General features: G+C 33.0%; 1 protein-coding gene across 1 annotated transcript in view; it reads right to left on the bottom strand.

Annotated features, from left to right (window-relative positions):
- Positions 1 to 26,280, bottom strand: part of Pten (phosphatase and tensin homolog) — a 60,067-nt gene that overhangs the window by 11,219 nt on the left and 22,568 nt on the right. The window contains exons 3-6 of the mRNA XM_046456813.2: positions 23,498 to 23,541; positions 19,781 to 20,019; positions 6,916 to 7,057; positions 1,333 to 1,499 (exon numbers count right to left, since the gene is read on the bottom strand). Of these exons, the coding sequence (XP_046312769.1) occupies positions 1,333 to 1,499; positions 6,916 to 7,057; positions 19,781 to 20,019; positions 23,498 to 23,541 (592 nt within the window). The remainder of the gene's footprint in view (positions 1 to 1,332; positions 1,500 to 6,915; positions 7,058 to 19,780; positions 20,020 to 23,497; positions 23,542 to 26,280) is intronic.

The raw sequence follows: 26,280 nt of genomic DNA, 5'->3' as shown, positions 1-26,280 counted from the left end.
CCATAGCTTACTAATTATCTTGATTTTGAAGCATTTGCTAACACTTTATGGATTCCCAAAAATTATTATTTCAAAGCTACTGAGATATATTTAATTTTTATTTAAACACAGGAGTAAAAAATGTATTTCTGGTGAAAAATATCACTTTAATATTCAGTAATTTTTTTTCTAACTACTTGAATTCTGAATAAAGGAAATAACATTTCTTCTGATAAGTCAGAACAGTGTTAAAATTTTTAGTAATAAATGAAACTTCCTCTTATTTTCTTTCAAAAGAAAAACTAAAAATTGAGAAAACTAAATCAATCTGACATGTCTAAAAAATAGTACTGTTTATATATCTAGTATGATTAATGAGGCAGCAACACCACACAAAATCAGTGCTTTTTTTCCCATTACTACCTAAAAATTTTGCACCTTAAGCTCACTTTTAATGTCCACACTTAATATTTTAAACCAAGATAGTTTATTTTATAATCGAGCTCTTGCCTTCTCTGCCTTCTCTAAATACAGCTTAGTAAAACACAAACCTCACTTTCTAAACCTGCATATTTAAATACCACATTTTTTTCATTCCTTATTATTTCCTCTCCATAACTATTTCTCTCCTAGATAAAAGGCTAAATATTTAGTGAATCTGGGAAAACTAAAAATAAAACAACCAATTCTCAAGAAACATAAAATGGGGAAAAGTGGTTTGTGTCATTACAGAAGACCACAGAAAAGATCTTATTGCTGTCTATAAGTCTAGCACTTTTTAAACCTATGGTCCCATGCTAATTTCTTTTCAGTTAATTCACCATCTTTTAAAAGGGGATTATAGGGGCTGGGGATGTGGCTCAAGCGGTAGCGCGCTCGCCTGGCATGCGTGCGGCCTGGGTTCCATCCTCAGCACCACATACAAACAAAGATGTTGTGTCCACGGAAAACTAAAAAATAAATATTAAAAATTTAAAAAAAGGGGGGGGGAATTATAAGTGACTGAATGGGAGTATGTACACAATCTAACACTTTTACAAAACTTCTTTGCATAAACCAAGAAAAATTAATTTCGTGTTACAATGTCATATAGTTTTCCTTTTAACAAGATTATTTACCATTGTGATGTTCCATTAATACCAAAAGAAAGTAAAGCATCTGTATATTTAACTATGTTTAAGAAAGCTAACCACAGTTAATTAAGTGTTCATCATAAAATAAAATACAGCTTTTAATCAATCTCTCTTTATAGAATGACTTCTGCCTAACTAAAGGCTTTAAATAAAAGATCCAGGGCTACTCTTACAGGTATGGCTATTTTGATAATTTCCCCCCAAAAAGTAAAGTGCAAACCTTTTTTAGCATCTTGTTCTGTTTGTGGAAGAACTCTACTTTGATGTCACCACACACAGGCAATGGCTGAGGGAACTCAAAGTACATGAACTTGTCTTCCCGTCGTGTGGGTCCTGAATTGGAGGAATATATCTTCACCTTTAGCTGGCAGACCACAAACTGAGGATCTGCATGGTTAAATACATACTATTTTACTTCACAGGAAATGCCTTCAACTACCAAAAGCTATTTTAATGATCAATTATCAGCAATATAATCAAAATGGTAACTACGCATCTGTAATCCTGACTAAAACGAATTAGTGGAAATAAATGAAGTCAATGACATAATCAAGGTATGGTTTTCTACGATTTGAATCTATAAAATAAGGTTCCACTGGTAGGACAGTCAATTCCTGTCTCATGAACCAGTCCCAAAAATAGATATCTAGCAATATATTAACATCAAGACTTGACTTTTAAATTATACTAAAAATCTTAATATAAAGTATAAAATTAATTTTAATAGTTTTCTGGAATATTTGTGAATTACATAAATGGTAACTTTTAAAACATTTCCTTTGGTGTTGTGAAGGCCCTAGCCTGTGCCAAAAATCACAAAATAAAAATTATTACATGTTCGCAAGAGGAAAGAATATATAACCTATAACAAAGTCATAATAAATTCCAAGCATAAGACCTAGTATTTATGAAAATATTACCCATCATCCTTTTTTTATTTAACCTCTAGCCCACATTTCATTTTAAAAGTATATAAAGTCACCACCATGAGAAAGAGGAAATGATTGAGATGTCTGCTAAGAAATGATCTCAAGTGTAAATTGCAGCATAAACTTCCCTTCCCTCCAAAACACATTAATAACCATTTTGACTTTGGGCTGTATCTGTTTTTAAATAGTTGGTAAAGTATAACTTCTCAAAATTCATCCTGCTTTTATGTTAGCAATTTAACTAAAAAAGGTGATAAAAGTGTGGAAGAGATTTTTGTTTTATTTTAAAATTCTACTCAAAAGTTCATTTATATCTAATAACTTCAGTGACAGAAATGAAAGATTCATTAATGTTAAGATTCTACAACTTTAAAAATTTCAAATTAAATAACTTGCCAATTCATTTGAGGCATAATTTATTTGTAGTATACTGAAGAATTTTATTTAAAGTCCATTGATTAATCTTAGGAGATAATAAAGTCTCAAAGAAAACATGACAAGAAAATAAACAGAAAAAAGAGCTTGCATATAGTATATGAGAAATATATAAATGTTGTATATGTGTATGTATGTGTATGTGTGTACATATATATGTATATATCAGTTAAAATCCTCAGCACCTCAAAAGGCACTATTATCTTTCAAGGAAAAAAAAAGTTTCAGATTTATCAATGTGACCCAAGACTGCAAATGAGGCAAAAAGTCAAACCAAGCTGAATGAAATTTCCATTTAATTAATACCCATAAATGTTTGCTAAAAGTGTGTGGGGTTATTCTAACATGGATTTGTTAAGACACATATCATGAGGAAAGGTCACCCCAAAAAGGGGAAATGCTACACCAATAACCTGTCAATAAATTCCACTCCTTTGACTAAGGTTCAAAGTACAGGGAACCATTTTACAAGTCTTTATGTGACACTGAAATTTTCATGGGAAATCTAGCTTGAATAAAGCAAAAGACCAAGTTATAATTTCAAAGCTGTGATAAATTAGTCAAGATGAAAATGTGTTATAATCTTATTAATTTAAATCCTACTAATTCAGAATCTGGTAATACTGATTTTAGGATTTGAAAAAGAAAAGTGACAGTATAAGCCAGATTTCAAAGAAACTACATCTGAAATGCACATTTTCAAGAACTTGAGAACTGTTACAAACAATCCACAAGCTAATTACAAATTGGCATTATGCAGAATTTCCTCTAAAAGCTAGGCTTAAAATGTTTTACTAAAAATTAATAAATTGGTGTAGGGTGCAGTGGTGCACTCCTGTAATCCCAGCGGCTCGGGAGGCTGAGGTAGGAGGATCATGAAAAAAAAGCAAGGTGCTAAGCAACTCAGTGAGACTCTGTCTCTAAATAATATATAAAATAGGGCTGGGTATGTGGCTCAGTGGTTGAGTGACCCTGTGTTCAATCCCAGATATCAAAACAAAACAAAACAAAAATTAATAAGTTTGCCAGGTACGGTGGTACATGCTTATAATCCCAAAAAGTTTGAAGTCAGCCTCAGCAACTTAGTAGGCCCTAACCAACTTAGTAGGACTGTATCTCAAAAATCAAAAAGAGCTGGAGATGTAGCTCAGAGGTGAAGTACCCTGGGTTAAATTTCAGTACCAAAAATTAGTAAGTTTCCTCAAATCATTAAGGAAAATACAATATGAATTTCACATTTTAGATAAAGCCTAACTTATCATTAGTCCAACATTGGTGTGGTCTTTTAAGACACCATTTTGATACATATTCTTTGATATGATTGACTGTTCTAAGGAAATGATAAGAGCCATACCTAGAGTAAATAAAAATCAAATTTAAAATTTCCTAGATTTATAGGTATAGATATGTGTATGTGCAGAGACAGAAACCCACATGGGCCAACTTTATTAACATTCTTAACCCTTTTAGAAAATAAAACAGTAACTTTCCCTTCATTTCAAAATATTAAAATAAGTAAGAAAATGGTTGCTAACCCCTGACAACTTTGTAGATTACTTTTCACCACCAGCTTTCTTCACTTATTCCCTTCTTCTTCCTGAACCCAAGTTGCCATTCATCATCTCAGTCCTCATCCTTTGCTTTACTCCAAGTCTTCCTATTCCTAACTCCACAACATATTTACATGAAAACATTTAAGAAGTCTTATCTTTATGCATCCCAAAATACCAGATATCTCTCGCCTCTATCTGAACCTAAATCCCAGTAGTCTCTGAATATCTCCATGTGAAAAATTCACTTTCATCAGATTTAAAACATGTTTGAAACCAAAAATTAATCTCAGACTCACTTTTCTTTCTTCTCCTTCCTGTGAATCATCTACATGAGCAGGACTGAAACTTTGATGAAATCTTTGTATATCAATAGCAAAGAAAAAAATAAACATCCATTTGCTTACTCTAGCACATCTGGCATAAGGCTTTTGCCTTCTTCAATCACAACTTTCTATACAACTGTCCGAAAAACATGGTTTAAATCTCTCATACTATTTGTAATACTATATTTATCAAACCAAGCCTGAAATCCCCTTCAAGACTTTCTAACTCAGACATTCCATTCCTATTCTATGCTCTTTACACTTCTTATCCAGTTCACTTCCTTCTGATGTGCTTTAGTTCAAAGCTATTTCCTATTACCTGCAATACTTTCTTCAGATTTAATGCCAACCTAAACTGCATGCTTTCCCCAATATTCAATAAAGAGCTGGTGAACTGCCAGGCACAGTAGCACACACCTATATAATCCCAGCAACTCTGGAGGCTAAGACAGGAGGATATCAAGTTTGAGGTTAGTCTCAGTAACTTATACAGGCCTGTCTCAAAATAAAAAAAATAAAAAAGACTGGGGATGTAGCTCATTGGTAAAGTGCTCCTGAGTTCAAGCACCAGTAACTAAAAAAAGAGAGAGAGAAAAAAAAAAAAAATTTGCCCACACACAGGCTGAAGGACTTCTTTCATGAAAATGTGTTGACAGTTTCCAAACTTTCTTTTTGTGAAAATACATGAATAATTTATAAATAAAGCCTCCAATTTAACACTATATTAACTGTATTTTAATTATTTTAATACACAGAATTAAATCAGTATATAAACAAGAAACCAGAATATCACAAAAAATTTAGAAATATTTTAGTAGTTAATAATTTTAAGTCTAGAAATGTAATGCTGTGAGAGGGTTTAAATATGGGCAGGCAAAGTAGAACTGAAAAAAAAATTTGCTAGAGAGGTCAATGTAAAAAAATTATACTAATGATTACTGAACTGAATGTTCTTTTTCTCATTATCTCCATAAAACCTTTGATTTGGCTTTTAAAATCTACCCTATAGGAAGTTTATTTTCTTCCTTTTCCTTTCCTCTGATTCTGCTAAGTCCCTACATTAATCACCTCAAACACCCCAGTGCCTTGCACTCAACAGTTTTAAAAATTGTACTGAGATTTAAAAAAAAAAAAAAAAATCAATGCAGTTCTTAAGAAGCCTATCTGTGATCTTTGATAAAGTTGCCTTGCTCTTAAACAGGAAAGATCTGATAGATAATCCCATCTACTTGTCAAACATTAAAAAAGAAAAAAAATTAAGGAAGTAATTTTCTAGGTACAAATTTATTTAGGGACAAAATATGTTTAATTTAAACAAATATTTTCAAGAAACAAAGCTTAAAGCTAAAAACCTATCCAGGCATAGTAGCGTACACCTGTAGTCCCAGTAGCTCAGAAGACTTGAGGTAAGGGATCTCAAGTTGAAAGCCAGACTCAGCAACTTAGAGACAGCAAGACCCTGTCTCTGAATAAAATATTTTAAAAAGACTGTGGATACAGCTCAGTGGTTAAATGCCCCTGGGTTCAATCCCAGGTACCACCAAAAAAAAAAAAAAAAGCTAAAACCACTAACATTGCAAAATATCACTGAAATAATATTAGAGTTGTTAAAAGAAATAATAAAGTGGTATCTTATCTAGAAACCACATAATTGTCCTCTAAATACTAACAAAATATATTTCTTGAACATGAAAACATGACTGACCACTTCCTGGTTGTATTTAAGTTCCAGGATTAAAAACCGTTACGAGTCTCTTGATCCAAGTAGTAAGCTTCCCATCAGTCTAGCTAAGAACTCTAGCCAAGAATAGCAGAGAAGCAGAATAGGATAGGGATGGATGAGGTAGGCTTACAAAGGTTAGGATAAAAGATAAATAAACTAGAAGCAGACATCAGTGACATTATTTATACTTAGTATTTATTTAGGAGTTCCAGATTTTAAAATCTCTGTATTTTATTTGATGAGAAAACTCAAAGAAGGGTAGATGGTATGACCAGGGTTGTACAGTACATTAATGATTGAGCTACGATTGGAACTCACATCTGAATCCAGGTTTTCTTCCTCACTTTACATACTCTGACTCAGTATTCCCCACCCCACCCCTACTCATTATACTTGAGCTTGTTGCCAAGTCCTATCACTTTCCTTTACATTGTTCTGTCACCATAAATGTAAATATCTAATATTCTTAAGATGAAAGAATTAGTCCCTGCCCCAAGACCATAAACTGATGAATCTCATTGTCACTCTTATGTTGAACCTCTATGAGATAGGTTTTTCAGTCATCTGCTCAGAATTTAAGCTCCATTTGGTGGTTGTAACACAAAATACTTCCTTAATAAAATAAAATTTGACTTCAAAAACATTAAACCCACTGTTCTTGGCAACTCAGTCCAAGGAGATGAACAACAGAGCCAATTAATTTGGATACTTCAGAAATAAACTCTTTTGCATAAAATTTTCAATGTGGTAGATTTCTTTCTAGATTTTTATATACACTTCTACATGTGTTAAGAAAAGTATTCCAAAACATAAAAGGATGAGAGAATTTAGAGCACTTACTGCAAGTTCCGCCACTGAACATTGGAATAGTTTCAAACATCATCTTGTGAAACAACAGTGCCACTGGTCTATAATCCAGATGATTCTTTAACAGGTAGCTATAATAATACACATAGCGCCTCTGACTGGGAATAGTTACTCCCTGGAGGATAGAAGAAAAAAAAATAGAGAAACAGAGAAAAAAAGAAAGAGAAAAGCCAAATTCAAATGGAAAGTTCCATTATAGTTATTCTACTAAGTTGCTATGGTAAATGGGTTGTACCCATTGGAAAACATATACATATAAAAAAATTGACCTTAAATAATTAATACTTAAATCCAGTTCAATAACAGAGTAAATCAGAACAACATCAATACAAAGAAAAATATCTGAATAACTTTACTTCCTTCAAATACAATAACACCTCATTTATTCAAAACTCACAAATATGCTCTGACCCTGATCCAATTAGCAAAGGTCACTGCATATCCAAAAATAATTGTCAAAGCCCTCTCAGCATTATAGCTATGTTCTTTATACCAATATATCCCACAAGGATTTATGGACTCTTATTAAACACACAATTCCTCACAAATTTTTCCAAGCAAAAGTATATCAGAATCAGCAGATTAGATAATGCAAACTGCCTTTTAAGAGGCAGACAAAGCAGTAGAAAAAAAGAAACGTTGGCTTTAGAGCAGGAAAAAAAATAGGAGTATTCAGTTTACATAAATGAATCCAATAGTCCACTAACAAAGTTACTTAAAGATGTCTCTGTCACATACATCTCTTTGTTGGAGAAGCAAGGAGAGTATAAAATGTTTTAGAAAATACCAAGTATTAAAAATGCTTTAAATATATTTAACATATTTAAAAGGAGAACCTGAATTTCTAAAAAAATTGATGTATGCAATAATATGTTCACTAATGAAGCTGAATAAATGAGGTATTAAAGTGCTTATCTAAGGTTTTTTCTACTACAAATGTGACTTAAGAAAAATTCAACTTAGAAATATAAGGAAAATAATAAACAACCTTAAGTATAATCGTTAGAAGAAACTTATTGAAAAATCATTCTTTAAAGTATATTCAAGAGGAAAAATTCTCACAGTATTTCTCTTTTAAGTTATCATTAGCACCTAAACTTCCCCAATGTGTTAAAAATTCTGTACACAAATATCCCTTTTTCAATGAAAAATATAAAGCACATTTTTGTGAATTTAAAAACACAAATGCTGAATGTCAAACTAGTATAATACAATCAGTATTTTTTAAGAAGATACTTACTATAATAGAATCAGTGTTTTTTTTAAAGGTTAGCATGATTTTATTATAAACACACATACACACACAGTTGAAAAATGGATATAAATCATTTGAAATCAGAACAAGTGATTTAAGATTTTGGTCACAGTAAAGAACAAACATTTTATAGTCAGAAGACTTCTATTTGAATGCTGATAGTCAAAACACAAACCCCAATTTGTTTCCTCAGGAAACTGAGGACAATATCGTGTACCCTTCCTTTGTAACAGGATTTTTGTGAAGAATAAACACCAAAGCAGTTACACAAAAGCAAGCTAAAAACTACAAATGATACATAGTTAACAGTCTTAAAGTTTAATAAAGTCTACCTGTGTTAAGATATAATTCTGGGATAGCTGGAATTTTATTTGTATGTATTCTTACAGGAACAGTAGTAAAGTAGCACTATTTTGAAGAAGTGTTAAAAAAAATTAACAGTAAAAAAGTGTCCTTAGCACTTAAAAATGTTTAGGCTCCAGATGGTTTATCAACACATTATTTTATGTAACTTCATTAAACAACTTGTCATTCATTTTTTAAAATATCTTTTTAGTTATAGATGAACACAATATCTTAATTTTTATGTAGTGCTGAGGATTGAACCCAGTGCCTCACACCACTGAGTATAATCCGAGCCCCTGTCATTCATGTTTATCAAAATAAAATACATAATTGCTAATGGAGAAAATAATAGATGGAGTATAGATGGGAATGATACTTTTTTGAACCGTGTGAATTTATTATCTAGTCAAAAAATTTAATAAATCTAAAAAAAAAAGTCAGTACAAGTCTATAAGAAACCAAGTTGTAAAGTTATCATTTGTTGGGACTTAATGAATGGTAGATATTTTTTTCTTTATCTCCATCTTTGGCACAAGTTTGCATGTGATAATAAAAGGTTTTCAGAGTTTTAAAGTTTTCTCAAGTAGCAAGTGACTATACATCTATAATGTAGGTGTTTCAAGATTCAGTTAATCCTTAACAAAAGGAGGTAGGCAAAGTGAAGAATATATGAATTTACTAGTTGTCATCACTGAGCGAATAATTTATGTGTGAATACCAGCTGAATCTAAATTACAAACTTCATAACATCCATTTAATCCCTATAGTTCTTCCTGCTATGGAAGGAAACAAAGCTCAGAGTCAGTAGTGATATACACAGAGTTATAGAGAAAAGAAGTTAAGGAACCTCAGCAATATGGCAAAGGTCTAGGCAGAAGAAAGGAGGTCAATTTATCTTTCATACCACTATTGAACTAATTTTATAAAAGTATAAGATAATCACATTGCTGATTAATTCAAATGTTAAATGATATCTGGTGTCCACCCAAACAAGGACTTATCACATAGTATAATTCAATCACATAAATATAGAGCCCCAACCTCTTTTTCCACTTTCACCTCTCACAATTCTCTGTGCCAACAATTACTCCTACTTTTGGTCAAACTATTTGATTTCTCCTAAATTGTACTTTCTGGTTTGTTCTTTCTTAAAAAAAAAAAAAAATCTTTTATCAGATTAAGATGTAACAGTAAGGAGGCAGTCACCTATTGAGTTTTACATATTTCCTAACATCAGAAACCTTTCTAATGTCACCTCCACACTATAATTCTACCTCCTTTTTAATACTTTAAGGGCTTATGTTTCTTTTCTGTCTTCCCTTATTGGCTTTAAGAGAGATACAATGATTTTATTGGCATTTTCATATTGTCAGTGTTTAGATTTATTAGTTCAAATGATTTACTGTTTCCCAATTCATTATATTATCTTTGTTGATTCTTGTTATTAATCTTAAAAACGCTAATATGAATCTGGGTTTCCTCATTGACTAAAAAATTGTTTAAGAACATGGTTTTAAATTTCCACATAGACTTCAATTGAACTTAAAAAAATAAATTATAATCAAGAAATGGGGCTTGTATAATTTCTATTTGGGAGTTTTGTTTTTTGTTTCTTGAAGATGGACTAATGAATTATAATCTTGGTAACTATTTTGTGGATGACAGAAAAATAAATACATTCTTTGGGCTAATTTTATCAAATTATTCAAACCACCCACATATCTTATTTTGTGCCTTCTTGAAGTATATTAAAGGCTTCTGCTGTCATTAATTTTTTAATAATTTTTCCATTTCATTCACCTTTTGCTTGATAGATTTTAGTGTTAGTATGGCACCCAAAAGTTCATAACTGCTAATATGTGGAGTATATCCTGTGTTAATATAAAATGACATGATTGATCCAATTATACACTTTTTTGCTTTAAAGTCTACTCAGATACTGAAATACCATCATCCTCTTTTGAAACTTACATTTCTGATTTGTCTTTAATCAAACATTTATTTTTAAGCCTTATTTTATGTAAATCTCTTTTATGTGATTACTCTTAGGAAAGAGACTTTAAAGCATAGATTACACACCTTTTAAATCTATAAATACTGCCACAATACTGTCAGACTAGACTACCACCTTAATACCACAACACACGATGTGTAATGTTTGTTCATATTCTATGTGTCAATACTCTCAGATCACCTTCCCTAAGATAAATTCACAATCTGACTCAAGTTTAAAGAGTGATTTTCTAGCCAGGCATGGTGGTACATGCCTGTAATCCCAGCAACTCAGGAAGTGGAGGCAGGAGGATCACAAGTTCAATGCCAATCTCAGCAACTTAACAATGCCCTAAACAATTAAGCAAGAGTTGTCTCAAGATAAAAACTAAATCAGTGGTAAAGCACCCCGGGATTCAATTCTAGTGTCCGTCCCTCAAAGTGAGTTTCTACTTCAGTACTTTTCTGGCACTTAGAAATAATGTAGATGTTTCAACATATCAGTGTTTGCTTGAAGCCTACAAAGCTGTATTTCAGAATGATCACAATAAAATTATTATATGGATTTAGAAATGGCTGTTATTGTAATGACAACATGTAACAGTACTGTTATTATTTGCCAATATTCTACATATACTCCTAACTCTAACTCAACAAGATGTTATCACCTCTATTTTAAGGATAAGAAAACAGTCTAACTGCATGTAATTACCTCACTCAAAACCAGGATTTGAACCTAAATGTGAATGAGTCTGAATCTCTTACTCAGGAGTCCTTACTTACGAACAGCAGGTGTATTAACTATGTGATTTGAATGAGGTCATACCCTTGTTAAGCTCTTATTTTTCACATCTATGAAGAATCTTCAAAGTTTAGAGCATTATTATGCTCCAGTTCTATGAAAGTAATTATGAGTTCCATATTAAAATAGTGCTGCATTATCCACAGAATCCTTCACAATTAACTGTGAAGCAGACATCTCTGCCCAGCATCTTTTCTTCCTGCTTTTTGGGAAGTTATCATTCTCCCCGTGATTTAGGGATGCTGAATTTTTTTCTTAACCTTCAGATACTTGTCCTAATCAGAGAATTCCATTTTCTGGTCAGAATATTTGGTTCAGAAATGGGCACATGCACAGTCCAGGAAAATTATAACTTAACTGAGAAATTTTCGCTCAAGTTGTAGTCTCTTCCTGTTGCAGTTGATGAAGTAGTTAGAATGCAAGCCTAAAGCTACAAGGAACAATACCCTGCCATTACTTACAGAGAGAGCCTACATGAAGTATATACAGAAGAGAGAAGAGGAGGGAGCAAGGAAGGGAAAGACACTCCTGATAACTGTTTAGCATCTAAATCTAGGCCAAAGCTTTTAAGTTATATAAGTTAATAAATGTCTCCTTTTGTTTAAGCTTACTTGGAGAGTTGGGTTTCTGCAACTTGAAACTGAAAAAGTCCTCATACATTGTAAGGTAACTACTTTATTTTTTTCTTTTTTAAGTTTCAGTTTCTACTTTTGCGATAGAAATAACTAAGAAAAAAATTAGACAACAGAAAGAACACTGGGTTTGAGGTTAACTAAGAGATATAGTTTTGAGTTATTTGATAAAAAGATTTTGACTAAGGGCAGACTACTCTGCAGATCTGTTTATTATTTATATTAGAATAGTTTTGAATTAAATAATCAGATCCTTCAGGTATAAAAATTCTGTGGTTCCCTGAATCTACAGAATGGATAACAGATTTAAATAGCATGTATCACAGGAACACAGTTTGGCCCAGCAGAATTAATGTTAGGAAAAATAAGAAATGTTACATTAGGGGGTGGCGCTGTGGCTCAGAGGTACATCGCTCACCTCACATATACAGGGCCCTGGATTCAATCCTCGGCATCACATAAAAATAAATAAATAAAATAAATATATTGTGTCCAACTACAACTAAAAAATAAATATCTTTTAAAAAATAATGTCACATTAGGAGTTTTTAAAAAAACAATACACCTTATGTGTTTCAAATGAAGAAATACAAAAAGTTCATTAGGTTACAATATAGGAAAATTTAGTAAACCAATTAGAAAAAAGAAACTTGATTATGAAATTAAGTCATAAAAATTCATCCCCCAGGAAAACTAAAAAATTTCTTCTTTAAATTTTCATTAAAGGTAGGATCGATGAACTCATATACAGAGTTCATGATATATAGGAACTTTTTCTCTAATAACTGATTTGGAAACAAAGAAAATGAAAGCAGCCCGATTCCCTCCCAAAAAAAGTTTAATGAAAGAAAATAAATATTAATGCTTACTTGCCACTATTCTGGAAGTGGGGGAGGGTGGTAAGGTAAAAGAGGAAAATAGCAGTGATTCTATGTAGGTTTGTCATAAAATGGAAATTAACCTCTTTGAAGTTGGAAATTTGAGGAATCATTCCAAACAATATACTTACCAGCATTCTTAACATGCTTTAACTCTTTTTTCATAGTTGACAATAAATGGGACTTATCTTTTATAATACTACAAATTAAGTGTAGATGCACACAGTGTTGGGCACAGGAGAGATGGGAATCCTGAAACATGCTTTCTTAGAGGGGGAGGGGAAAAAACATAAATGGTTTGCTTTTGGATAATTTAGCATACTCATAAAGTCAAATATCAAATATACAAATGAATAACCCCAAAGGAAGCCTAACATACCTTCATTCTTAAAAGGTATTGAAAAGGGGTCGTCCTTCCCTTGAGCAGTTACCTCACGCCCAGAAATTTTTTCTTTATAGAAGGTATCAATTGCTTGACTTCCCTGCAACAAGTCACAGCTTCAAGTACTAATTAGACACTCCTAACATAATGCTACATTTTGTGGTCAGCTTGCACCCAAGACCCTGCCATGTAATTTACATCACTGCATGCTGCAGATATGTCATAACTGGGTTAGACTGTAATAGGTCAGAATATTTTGAGAGTCTCTGCAAAGTCTACAAATTTTCATGAAAACTATCTCCTTTCTCTTCAAAACAAATTGAAAAAAGATTCTGCTCCCATACGAATGTCACAAGAACACAACTTTCTTCAGCTTCTTATGTTTCTCTATAATTAAGGATATAAGTAAAATAACATTTAAGACAGTTTTAATGAAATTAATTCTATACAAACTGTAAAATAGATAACATGTATTCATCTCCTGTAACAGTGGTTCACAGTTTAAAAAAGATGTGAATGCACAAGCTCAACCTAAAAGGAAATATTGATAAGAAGTGAATAAATCTACTATCAGATGTTTTAAGAATAAAATTACTTTGGATAATCATATTTATGATTATCTATGTATTGTGGCACACTCCTATAATTCCAGAGACTCAGGAGGCTGAAGCAGGAGGATGTCAAGTTCAAAGCTAACTTCAGCAATTTAACAAGGCTCTAAGCAATTTAGGGAGATCCAGCCTCAAAAGAATAAACCAGGCATGGTGGTACATGCCTGTAATCCAGCCTCTAATCCCAGTGGCTCAGGAGGCTGAGGCAGGAGGATAGAGAATTCAAAATCAGTCTCAGCAACTTAGCAAGGCCCTAAGCAACTCAGCAAGACCCTGACTCTAAATAAAAGATATTTAAAAAGGGTTGGGGTTGTGGCTCAGTGGTTAAGGACACTGGGTTCAATCCCTGGTACAAAAAAAAAAAAAAAAAAGAGGAGGAAGAAGAAAAAGGAGGAGGAGAAAGAGGGAGGGAGAGAGGAAGAAAAAGGGCTGGGGATTTAGCTTAGTGGTAAAGCATCCTGGGTTCAATTCCCAGCAATCCCCCATATACGTGTGTGTATATAAAATATAAATATATATAAACAAACTACACACATATACATACATATACTTATGTATATATATAATATACATATATGTTGTTGTGTACGTAACATATATATACATACATATATAATTTCACTAGAACTCTAACCATCAAACAAGTGATATCACTGAATTGAAGTGATATCACTAAATTGAAGAGATTTTGAGAAAGTGTACAGCCTTAAGTTTATAAGACCAATACCCTCAACTTGTTCTCTTTCTCCTTAAATCAGGGGTCTTTAAATGTTCTGGCATCTGTAAAGAATATAAACCAAGGGGGCTGAGGTTGTGGCTCAGTGATAGAGCGCTTGCCTAGCTGGGTTCAATCCTCAGCACCACATAATAATAAATAAATAAAATAAAAAGGTATTGTATCCACCTACAACTAAAAAGTATTTTTTAAAAACTAAACATTTAAGCCAGGCATGGTGGTGCACACCTGTAATCCCAGCGGCTTGGTAGGCTGAGACAGGAGAATCAAGAGTTTAAAGCCAGCCTCAGCAACTGCAAGGTGCTAAGCAACTCTATGAGACCCTGTCTCTAAATAAAGTACAAAGAAGGACTGGGGATGTGGTTCAGTGGCCGAGTGCCCCCTGAGTTCTGTCCCCAGTATGCTCCCCTAAATAAATACATACATACATACATACATACATATAAATATAAATAAATAAATAACATTTAAAAAATAAGAATATAAAACGAGGAACCTTCAAAATAGACTTATTTCATCAGTATTATCTAAACTTTCAGGAGTCTACATAAATTATTCTGAAGAATCTCAAAATTCTTTTTCAGTTCAAATATTTGTGAACTTGATAATGTAGAAAGAAATTTAACAATGCAGCAAGGGACTCAACTTTTACTCTCAATGCAGTCATTGACATATGGATAATACTGATGACAATATTTTACCTTTCTACCATTTTATCATCTATAAAATAAGAAACTTTAGAGGGGGTGGGGAACCCAATAATCTTAAGAGTTTTATCCATTATTCCTAGTTTTCTAATGCTGTTTCAAACTAAAATGTAAATGTAAACATTAAGTAAAACACAATTTAGTCAACATCATCTGCTCACAAATTTATTTTTTGCCTTTTAATATACACACAGGGATAAAAGGTAGGAATACATTTCTTCAGGACCTGTGAATAATTCATCCAAAACATGGTCTAGGTATATGAACTAAGCATGAGCTAAGAACAGTAGATCTCAATGATTTATTTTATTCTGACACTAAAAGTGATCAACTTAGCTAAAGTGATCAACTTAGCTAAAGTGATCAACTTAGCTAAAACCATTTAACTGTGCTTTAATACCTTGTAACAAATAAACTTGACAATTTTATCAAATACATTCCTGGCAGTCCACATAGGTCTACATTTTCTACTTCCTACTAGCCCATCACATTCTCTTGGGGGAGATGCCAAGAGAGAGCAGTTCTACTAATGAAGTATTACTACTTTTTATCACATGACACTGCAAGATTTGTTTTATTTTCATAAATACTTCTCTAGCAATCTTTTTACTCTGACCCTATCTCACAATATTCCATGGGGCTTCTTGCCATTTCATTAAACACCCCTTCCTCACTTCTAGAGAGAAACAGAACTGACAATGTTACCAGATTGTGATGACTAAATATGTTCTGACAAATTAAGTATGTCTTCACTTTTTGATTATGAAAACTTCTCTTGGATTTAACTTGAACTGGATAGAAACAGAGAAAGTTTGAGCATCCTTAGATTTTACCTTTATCTTGAACATGATGAGACAGATTATCCCAAATGCTTCTTACATGGCAAATTATCACCATCAGCAGCCTATAGCCAACTATTCAGAAGAAGCACTTATTATCAGACAGAGTATATATGCACATATGGATGGAAAGGTGTGCTTAAGAGGAAGGGAACAGGGAGAAGACAACAGTACATTTGAGAGCACAACTTAGAAAAGCCCAGACCATTACAAAACTCTTGTTTGACCCGACTCAAAATCTTGAATAAAGCAACCTACCAGGCTACTGGTTAATGTCAAACTAACAAAAAGCCACACAGTTGAACATGATGAAAGCAAACATCTCAGAAAGAGTCAAGCACGTTTGTAGCTTGCAACAGAAAAATACTGTTTCAAAACCTCTATAATTTTTTTCCAGGTGCACATATTTTTATTTCATGAAGGGAGACACAATTCAATCTACTACAGGCTGACTAATTCACCCAATAAAATGCATAGGACATGATATTCATTTGTATCACAATGAGATGTCAAAACCTCTATCACTGACTTTTTTTTTCTGAGACTATAAAACAGGTCATGAAATGACTGGAAATACCACCTCCCTTCAGCATATGACTTCTTAGTGCACCCAGCTAGTAGTTTTCATCAAATACATACATGGTCACACAATCAATGAATGATGCCTATCTTAAGAGTTATTTTTGAAAATTTTGGGAAACATTGATAACATTTTCAAAATGGCCAAGTTTCTTTGCCAAGAAGAAACCTCAGTATTCTGTAAAAAACAGTATACCTCAATGTCAGGCAGCACATCTGCTTTTGCTGCACTAGCGAAGACAGAAGCTCTCCATGCCATCATCACTCACTGCTTTATTCATCCATGTGCCTCAGAGTGGCAAGACTCACATTAATCCTGAAAGAAACCTTATCTGTTGTTGTGAAAGTATTCTACTGCTTTGTAAGTGCCAAGCTTTGAATCATAGTCTGTGCAAGAACTGTCATGAAAAAATCTGTTGTAATAGTTGCCAAATTCATAAAAGCCAAGACTTTAAATCAAGAGTTCTCAAACTCTTTTAAGGAGTTTTAACTCTTCAACTTTAAAACTGAAATGTGAAATCATAATGCTTTCCTTCATAACACAGCACTAATGATGCAGATACTGCCAAAAAATTATTTCATTAACTTGAAGGCAAGGAAAATGATGCAGCATGAATTTATCTAAGAGTCTTGACATACTCTTATTTCTTGACACAAGCTTACTTTCATTGGGCAAAGGATTCTACATCTTCCATTTGGTTCTTTTATTTGTGAGATATTGAATGGATATCAAAGATGGCATATAAGTTGCAAAGTCAAAGAAAATGGCACAGTTTTTACTTGTTACTTTAAAAAGTTAAATAACATTAGCCCATTCCTTAAAATTTACTACTAAGAAAACTAAAGTTTAATTTTGATTAATTTATACCACTTTGATTTATTCATCATTCTCATATACTGTGGCCACTGATATTTGTATGGAAAAAAACTCACAAATAAATTGAAGGTGTCTTTTATGATCTATGTTGTTAAATAAGTTTCAGTACAATTAAAAACCGTAAGTAAATTTTTTTTTATGTATCCATGCCTATGTTTAATGGGAAAACACTTAAAACTTTCATCAGATTTGGTACCAGGGATTAAATTCAGGGGCACTTAACAACTGAGTTACATCCCCAGTATTTTTTTGTATTTTATTTAGAGACAGTGTCTCACTGAGTTGCTAAAATGAGGCTGGCTATGAATTCAAGATCTTCCTTCCTCAGCCTCCCAAGCCGCTGGGATTACAGGTGTTTGTCATGTCTGGCTTTCATCAGATTTTTTAAAGCTATATAACATGAACAGGTTTTTTTTTAAGCTCCTAGCTTACTAAATCTAGCGTTCTGCTCATCACACAACTTTTATACTTTACCAAAACAAAATTTTTTTACCCGACTTTTAATACCCAATTTTGTGAACTATTTCCAATAAATGGTACTTTGGCGTCCTTACATATAACTCAGAAAGTCACAAAGACAAACAAATGGTTAAAAAACAAGAGGTGAAAAAGAAACTGATACAACTACTCAGCTTAAAATGATGAATATGATAACCTCTATTTGTTTTGAAGCTGAATGAAGAAGAAATTGGCTTATCCTGGAGAAGACTCTGCCTAGTTATAAAATTATTAAAACTACAACAAATTTTTGATTAATGTCTCTCTCCCTAAATGAGTTTTCTCCATCTGGAGAGGTTTGGGTTTTGTTCTACTTAAAGAAACGTACAAAAACTCTTTTTAATACAAAGGATATTAAAAAGGTAATATGTTTTATTATACTTACCATCCAAAGAAATTGACCCTTTGAAAAATTGTAAAAACCTCTCAAGAGTTTGCTTTTCGCCCTCAAATGCAGTAAGTTAAATTTGTTGCTGATTTTTAAGGTTTTTAGTTTTCTAAAAAACTGAAGAATCTCTGATTAATTGTAACTCCATTTTATAATTATTCACATGAAAGAATGAATTTTATTATAAATGATCACACTTTATCAGGTAATAATCATATTCAGGTAATTATCCCAAAACATTTTATTCTCAAGCAAGCTTCAGCAACAGTAAGCTTACTTTTGATTGATATGCAGGGGTGTTTTGGATTGGTTTGTCTGTTTTTTGTATACTGGGTATTTAACCCAGGGATGCTTCACCACTGAGCTACACTTCCAGCCTATTTTATTTTTTCTTGTGATATAAGGAAAGTTCCTTAGGGCCTTGCTAAATTGCTAAGGCTGGACTCAAATTTATGATGCCCCTGCCACAGCCTCCCAAGTTTGTGATTGTAAGCATGTAGCACCATGGCCAGCAATATGCTGTTTTTAAAATGCTACTTTATAAGGATTTTTGTAAGATCCAATATGTAATAAAGTTAATAGGTAAGATTTGCTATCATGATATAAAAACAGCAGCATGGTCTGAAAAATTAATTAGATACTTGTTCATACAGAAGTTGGGTGGGGCAGTACTTGATTAAAATTTTTGAAAGAAATTAGGCATTAACAACTATCTTTTTAAAATCTCTTTTCTAGAGGATGGGGGTAGATGGGAATAGGGGGATATTACTCATAAACTATACAAAGTTTCGGTTAGGCCAGATAAATAAGATCTGGAGACTAAATAAACAGCATGGTGACTACAGTTAATAATAATATACTACAAATTTGAAAATTGCTAAGAGAAATCCTAGCAGCTCGGGAGGCTGAAGGAAAGAGGATCATGAGTTCAAGCAACTCAGCAAGACCCTGTCTCAAAATAAAATATATGTGGGTGAGGGGGCCACATGGCTAGAGATATGGCTCAGTGGTTAGGCGCCCCTGGGTTCAATCCCCAGTACCAAAAAAAAAAAGAAAAGAAAGAAAGAAAAGAAAAGAAATCGCTACAAGAGTATATCTCAAATGCTCTCCCCACAATAGGGAGAAAACAATAATTATATGAGGTGATATGATGAGCAGACCAATTGTAGTAATCATTTCACAATACATACATGTATCAAAATATCACATTATATCTTAAGAAAGGTGAAGGGGAAAAAAAGAAAAAGAAAAAAGTCTGTCTTGCAATAAATTCTTGGATCTAGAAGAAGAAAGGGAGAACAGAATATAAAAACTTACCTTTTTGTCTCTGGTCCTTACTTCCCCATAGAAATCTAGGGCCTCTTGTGCCTTTAAAAATTTGCCCCGATGTAATAAATATGCACAAATCATTACACCAGTCCGTCCCTTTCCAGCTTTACAGTGAATTGCTGCAACATGATTGTCATCTTCACTTAGCCATTGGTCAAGATCTTCACAAAAGGGTTTGATAAGTTCTAGCTGTGGTGGGTTATGGTCTTCAAAAGGATACTGTGCAACTGTGGTAAAAAGATAACCTCAGAGTAAGAAAAAAATCTCTCCTGAATTTTTAATTAAAAGTAGGTAAACTTTAGAAATGTTGCATTATAAACTTAGGTGTTTGAAAGAAAAACTAAATACAAATACCTTATTGCTCATTAACTTTCCAATTTTTGAAGAGAGAATACTCTATTGCTAACTTCTAAAAGTACCCAAGCATTATGTTTCTCACTTCATGAAGGAGGAAATTGCTGTAAGACTGGGAGCAGAGGTCACAATACACCAGAAGTATACCTGAATCCAAAATGAAATGTCACATGGGTCTCTCAATACATTTTCTAACAAAAAAAAAAAATGAATAACAATATTTATAATACTGCATCATGACAAAAAATATTTCAAAGAAAGTATAGATTACCAATAGAATCAACTGTGGAAAGGACTGTATTTTAACTTCATAAAATAAAAATGCTGTGGGGAGGGCTGGGGATGTGGCTCAAGCGGTAGCGCGCTCGCCTGGCGTGCGTGCGGCCCGGGTTCGATCCTCAGCACCATATACAAACAAAGATGTTGTGTCCACCGATAACTAAAAAATAAATATTAAAAATTCAAAAAAAAAAAAAAAAAAAAAAAAAAAAAAAATGCTGTGGGGAAAAAAATGTGCTCTATATGTGTAATAAGAATTGTAATGCATTCCACTGTCATATATAAAAATAAATAAATAAATAAATGAAACTGAAACAGGAGGATGGCAAGTTCAAAGCCCGCCTCAGCAACTTAGCAAGGCCCTAAGCTATTTAGTGAGACTCTGTCTCAAAAAATAAAAAATAAAAAGGCTAGGGATGTGCCTCAGTAGTAATGTGATTCTGGGTTTAATCCCCAGTGCCAAAGGAAAAGAAAAAGAGAGAGATGGTTTTACAAATCTTAGTGTTATCTACACATGCCTTGAAAAGCACTTACAAAAGAAACTGAAAAAAAAATTACTTACAAAAGATTATAATTGTAGTAAAGTTATAAAATGAAGTTTCAGGTTTTTTCACATAAATTATTAAAAATCCAAGACTTCTCTGTTCCCTAAGTTAGAGTTGAGGTTTTTTAAAATTTGCCTAGAAACAGGACTTATATATATATATATATATCACTATTAAATTTTTTTATCATTTAGTATATGCATTGGTTTCAATCTATTAAGAAGATCCTTAAACATCCTGACACCAATGTACTACTTATTCTATGTCATCTAAATATGTGAACACTATGTCTTGAATCTTCAAGTCATAATAACATAGTAGAGACTACGATCAATTAAATCCTTTGGTATGACAGGAAAGCTCTTCTGATAGATAATGACTACTATTACATACAGTTAGTGGGACAGTTTTCACGTAGTCATTTGCATAACTAGACCATTATTTCATCTTAATTTCCTAAATGGCACACAAAAACATTCAAGAAAATCTGTAAAATATCTCTTTAGAGATAAACCTTGCCAGACATGGTAGTACACTCCTGTAATCCAATGACTCAGGAAGCTGAGACAGGAGGATCACAAGTTCAAAGCCAGCCTCAGCACCTTAGTAAGGCCCTGAACAACTTAGGAAGAAGACCCTGTCTCAAACTAAAGAATAAAAGGGCCTGAGGATGTGGCTCAGAGATCAAGTGCCCATGGGTTCAATTCCTGGTACCAAAGAGAGAGAGAGAGAGAGAGAGAGAGAGAGAGAGAGAGAGAGAGAGAACAAGAAACCTCAGCCAATGGCATGCTTTGTCTAGTAAGCAAAAACCTAACTCTACCTACCTACCTTCCTACACACACACACACACAAAAAAACCATTTTTAGTGAAATTAAACTTACTCTTGGTAATTAATGCTTCAGAATTCTCAAACCATCCATTTAAAAATCCACTCTAGATTTTCAGGAGGGATCAATGGCAAATATGCCTATCTGAGGCTTCCATCTGCAAGCTTCTCAAACTCTCTAGTTCTCTCATGGTTTAAGAGATTCTACAAATAAAGTGGAAATTTCTATGGGCTCTGAGACAGAATTTACCTATGCCTGGAATAAAATTCAGTTAAAAAACAGTTCCCGAAGCAGTATGGAGATTCCTTAGAAAATTTGGCATGGAACCACCATTTGACCCAGATATCTCACTCCTTGGTCTGTCTATACCCAAAGGACTTAAAATCAACACACTAGGGGCTGTGATTGTGGCTCACTGGTAAAGCACTTGCTTAGCACATGTAAGGCACTGGGTTCAATCCTCAGAACCAAATTATAAAAATAAATAAAATTAAAAGGTATTGTGTCCATCTACAACTAAAAAACTTAAAAAAAAATACTACAGTGAACAGCCACATCATTATTCATAACAGCTGAATTCACAACAGCTAAATTGTGGAACCAACCTAGATACCCTTCAATAGATGAGTGGATAAAAAAAAACTGTGGTATACACATATAATGGAATATTACTCAGCACTAAAAGAGAATAAAATTATGGCATTTGCAGGTAAATGGATGGAGTTGGAGAATATCATGCTAAGTGAAGTAAGCCAATTCCCAAAAAACCAAAGTCCAAATGTTCTCTCTGATATGTGGATGCCAATGCATAATGGGGGGTGGGGGAGTGGAGGAACTTTGGATTGCGCAGAGGGTAAGGAGGGGAAAAGAAGGGAGAGGAGGGAAGAGGAGGGGAGAGGAGAGAAAGGAAGGAGAGGGGAGGGGACGGGCAGGGAGGGGAGGAAAGGGGAGGAAAGAGGAAGAAAGGGGAGGAGAGGCAGGAGAGGGGCAGGGAAGGGAGGAGAGGGAAGGAAAGGAGAGGGGAGGAAAGGGGAGGAAAGGGGAGGAAAGGGAAGGAAAGGGAGATTGGGGGTAGGAAAGATGGTGGAATGAGACAGACATCATTACCCTAGGTACATGTATGATTGCATGAACGATGTGCCTCTATATTGTGCATAATCAGAGAAATTAGCAAGACCCTATCTCAAACTAAATAATAAAAAGGCCTGAGGATGCGGCTCAGAGATCAAGTGCCCATTCATGTACAATGAATTCCGCTGTCATGTATAACTAATTGAAACAAATAAAAAATTAAAAAAATAGTTCCATGCTTTCACCTAAATAGCTCCTCTTTATCCATGTTATTTTATCCTTCCTATCTTTAAGTCATTCCTCAAAGCAGAAAAGTAGTTCTGCTTTCTCTCTGAAACTGCATACTGACATCAAATGCTTTAAACAGTAGGGAAACCCCCTCCTTATGATACAAACACAGTCTAGTAATTTCTCCTGTCTATTCTACACTTTATAGTCTTCCAGACAATAGATAGGTTTATATGATACTTTTTTTCTAAAGTACAACAGCAAAATTAGTTTTTCCAAGTTGTCTAAGATTATCCTTAAGATAAATATTTATATCATGATAACTCATTATTGTTATGACAGTACAATATTGTCTACTGGTTTTAAGTTATACAATATACTACAGTACATTTATACATACCTCTGCAGTTAAATTTGGCGGTGTCATAATGTCTTTCAGCACATCTAAAAGAAAAATTTAAAGTGGCATAAATTACCTTTTGTACTTGGGCATAATAACAAAAAGTTTCTTGAATCAGGCATTGTGCTGAATATTTTATATTCACTCTTTCATTTAATCCCAAGAATTCTGTGAGGTAGGTACTAAAACTATCCCCATTTTATGATTAAGGAAGTGAAGGTTTAAGATGTGAAGTATATGCAAACAGAGCTTATACATTTGCTTATCAAATTTGTGATGCCCTCATCATACAGCCCTACAAATTAAATTGCATCTATAATATTCAAATTTACAGAAATTCTACTTGTTATTAGAATGTACTTTTTTATTTTACAAGTACCTGTAAACAAGTAAATAATTTCATTGTTGTCTTTATCTCATCAGATGAGCACATACAATTCTTAAACTATTATTTGAAAACATGTTAAAAATATTAAAAGCAAAAGGACAAAAGAAAACTGAATGATGCTAATCTATTTGGACACGATGCTTACTTAATTTTTTTAAACCAGACCTTTCTCCCTTTAGATAAACCAAAGTCATTTTTAGTGAATCTACTCTAGATTTTCAGGAGGGATCAATGGCAAATATGCCTATCTGAGATTACATCTGCAAACTTCTCAAACTCTCCAGTTCTCTCATGGTTTAAAGGGTTCTACAAATAAATTGGAAATTTCTGTGGGCTCTGAGACAGAATTTACCTATGCCTGGAATAAAATTCAGTTAAATAATCTCTCAGATTATAAATTTTAATATCTGAAAGCAATGAAAGAATAAGTAAAATCAATACAGGATAGTAAAATTCTAACATTGCATTCATAGAGCATACAAATATTTGTCTTTTTAATGGTAGTGATGTCTTTGTTATTATGTACTGGCTTACTCATAATTGACAGTGTGGTCAGCAGCATCATAGTAAATCCAACTACCACCAAACCAGATTTTTAAAACTATTTAAAATAAAAATCAATATTTTAGAACAAATTAAGATCTACTGCTCCTTAACCTACAAAACCCTAAACTTACAAAACAGCTAACATTTTCTTTTAATTTATGGCAATCTCAATTGTAGAATCTGATTTGAGGTGTTAAGACTGTATGTAGTCCTTAATTAATATACTTAAAGAGTCTCTATATGCTTCTGTATTGCCTTTCTGAAAACCAAAAAATTCAGAATATTAAAACATAACTAGCTCCAAAATTTTTAAATAAGCTACTGTGAACCTGTATTATACAGTTAGAAATATGGAAAACATTTATATAATTCCTCTAAAGTTTCAAATTCACAAGAAATTTAACTAATTATAAATTAAAACTGTTAAAAAACTGGTCATACTTATAATAAATCGACTTTCACATTACCACTCAAAACAAAGTTTTTTTTCTTTTTAGTATATTGTAATTTAGAATACTGAGTTTGGCTAAAAAGAAAATGTATTTAGTAATGTCATATGTATCCCTGTTAAATAATTCCACACAAATGTGAAAAACATGATAAACAGAAGAGAAATGACCAATAAAATAGTTAAATTTTATACTTTCTTTAGCAGACTGATCAGTAGTGAACAATCCATGGTGCAGTATTTTAGAAGGAATTCTGTAAAGGCTTAGGAAGTGGGATATAAGGCTATAAAATAACTCTAAGAAGCTAGTTTCATAACAGCTCAAAAGAAAATAAATGTCAGGGGCTGGGGTGGTAGCTCAGTGGTAGAGTGCTTGCCTAGCATATGTGAGGCACTGGGTTTGATTCTCAGCACTGTGGAGGGAGGGAAGGAGGGAAGGAAGGGTCCATTGACACTAAAAAATAATAAGAAGAAAGAAAATAAATGTCAGTTTCATGTAGATTCAGTTCTCTAAACTTCCCATACTTTTTTCAGGATATCAAAATGTTTGGTTTGGGAGCTGAAGGTTGTATCTCAATGGTGCAGCACTTGCCTAGCACACATGAAGCCCTAGGTTTGATCCCAGCATAGTACTCTAAGATGAATATATGGAGGGAAAGAGAAATAACAAGTACTAAATGCTATGAGATGCGCAAACCTTCTAAGAATTTTTATGTTTTTTTTCATCCTCACAAACATGTAATAATGACTAATATTAGCCTCATATTTTTATGAGAAAGCAGAACATTTAAAACCTTGCCCCAAATCACAATATATTAATGAAGAATCAGAACTCAAGCTCAGTATCACTGGTTACAAAACATTTTCTATTACTGCATCATACTTCTACTTAGAATAAAAAACATTAAAAGTTTTAAATATGAAAGCAATTACAAATTTTATTCAAATTTTAATCAAAGCCACCTTCCTACTCAAGCAATATTTATCACAAAATACAAAGCCAACTAACAGTGATGATAAAAAACAAAAACATTATGATGATCTTTACAGGTAATATGGGGGTCTGGAAAGTATAAGCTAGGACTGGTGGTGGTGCAAATGCTCAGGGTAAGGGCTAGAAGGGCAAAGACGAAGACTCTGCTCTCCCTAAACACATGTATGCACACACACAACACTCCCCCCAACAAAATTTCTTTTATATTTTTTTGCGATATATTAGTGATAAATCTCAACATATTAAAATCAAAGATACTTAGAAAACAATTGGGATTTAATCATTTCAATATCTTTATAATTAAAACTCAAAAGATATAATTTTTTATTATTACCCTTATACTACTTATATGAGACAAGAAAAATGAAGAAGTACTGAGGGTTTTTTTTTTTTTTAAAGTGGTAGTA

Source organism: Marmota monax, unplaced genomic scaffold (assembly GCF_021218885.2).
Source record: "Marmota monax isolate L192 unplaced genomic scaffold, Marmota_monax_Labrador192_F-V1.1 WCK01_AAM20220418_F8-fsc00166, whole genome shotgun sequence".
Classification (NCBI taxonomy): Eukaryota; Metazoa; Chordata; class Mammalia; order Rodentia; family Sciuridae; genus Marmota; species Marmota monax.
Note: the sequence above shows the minus strand (reverse complement) of the source record. Positions and strands in the feature narration are given on the sequence as shown.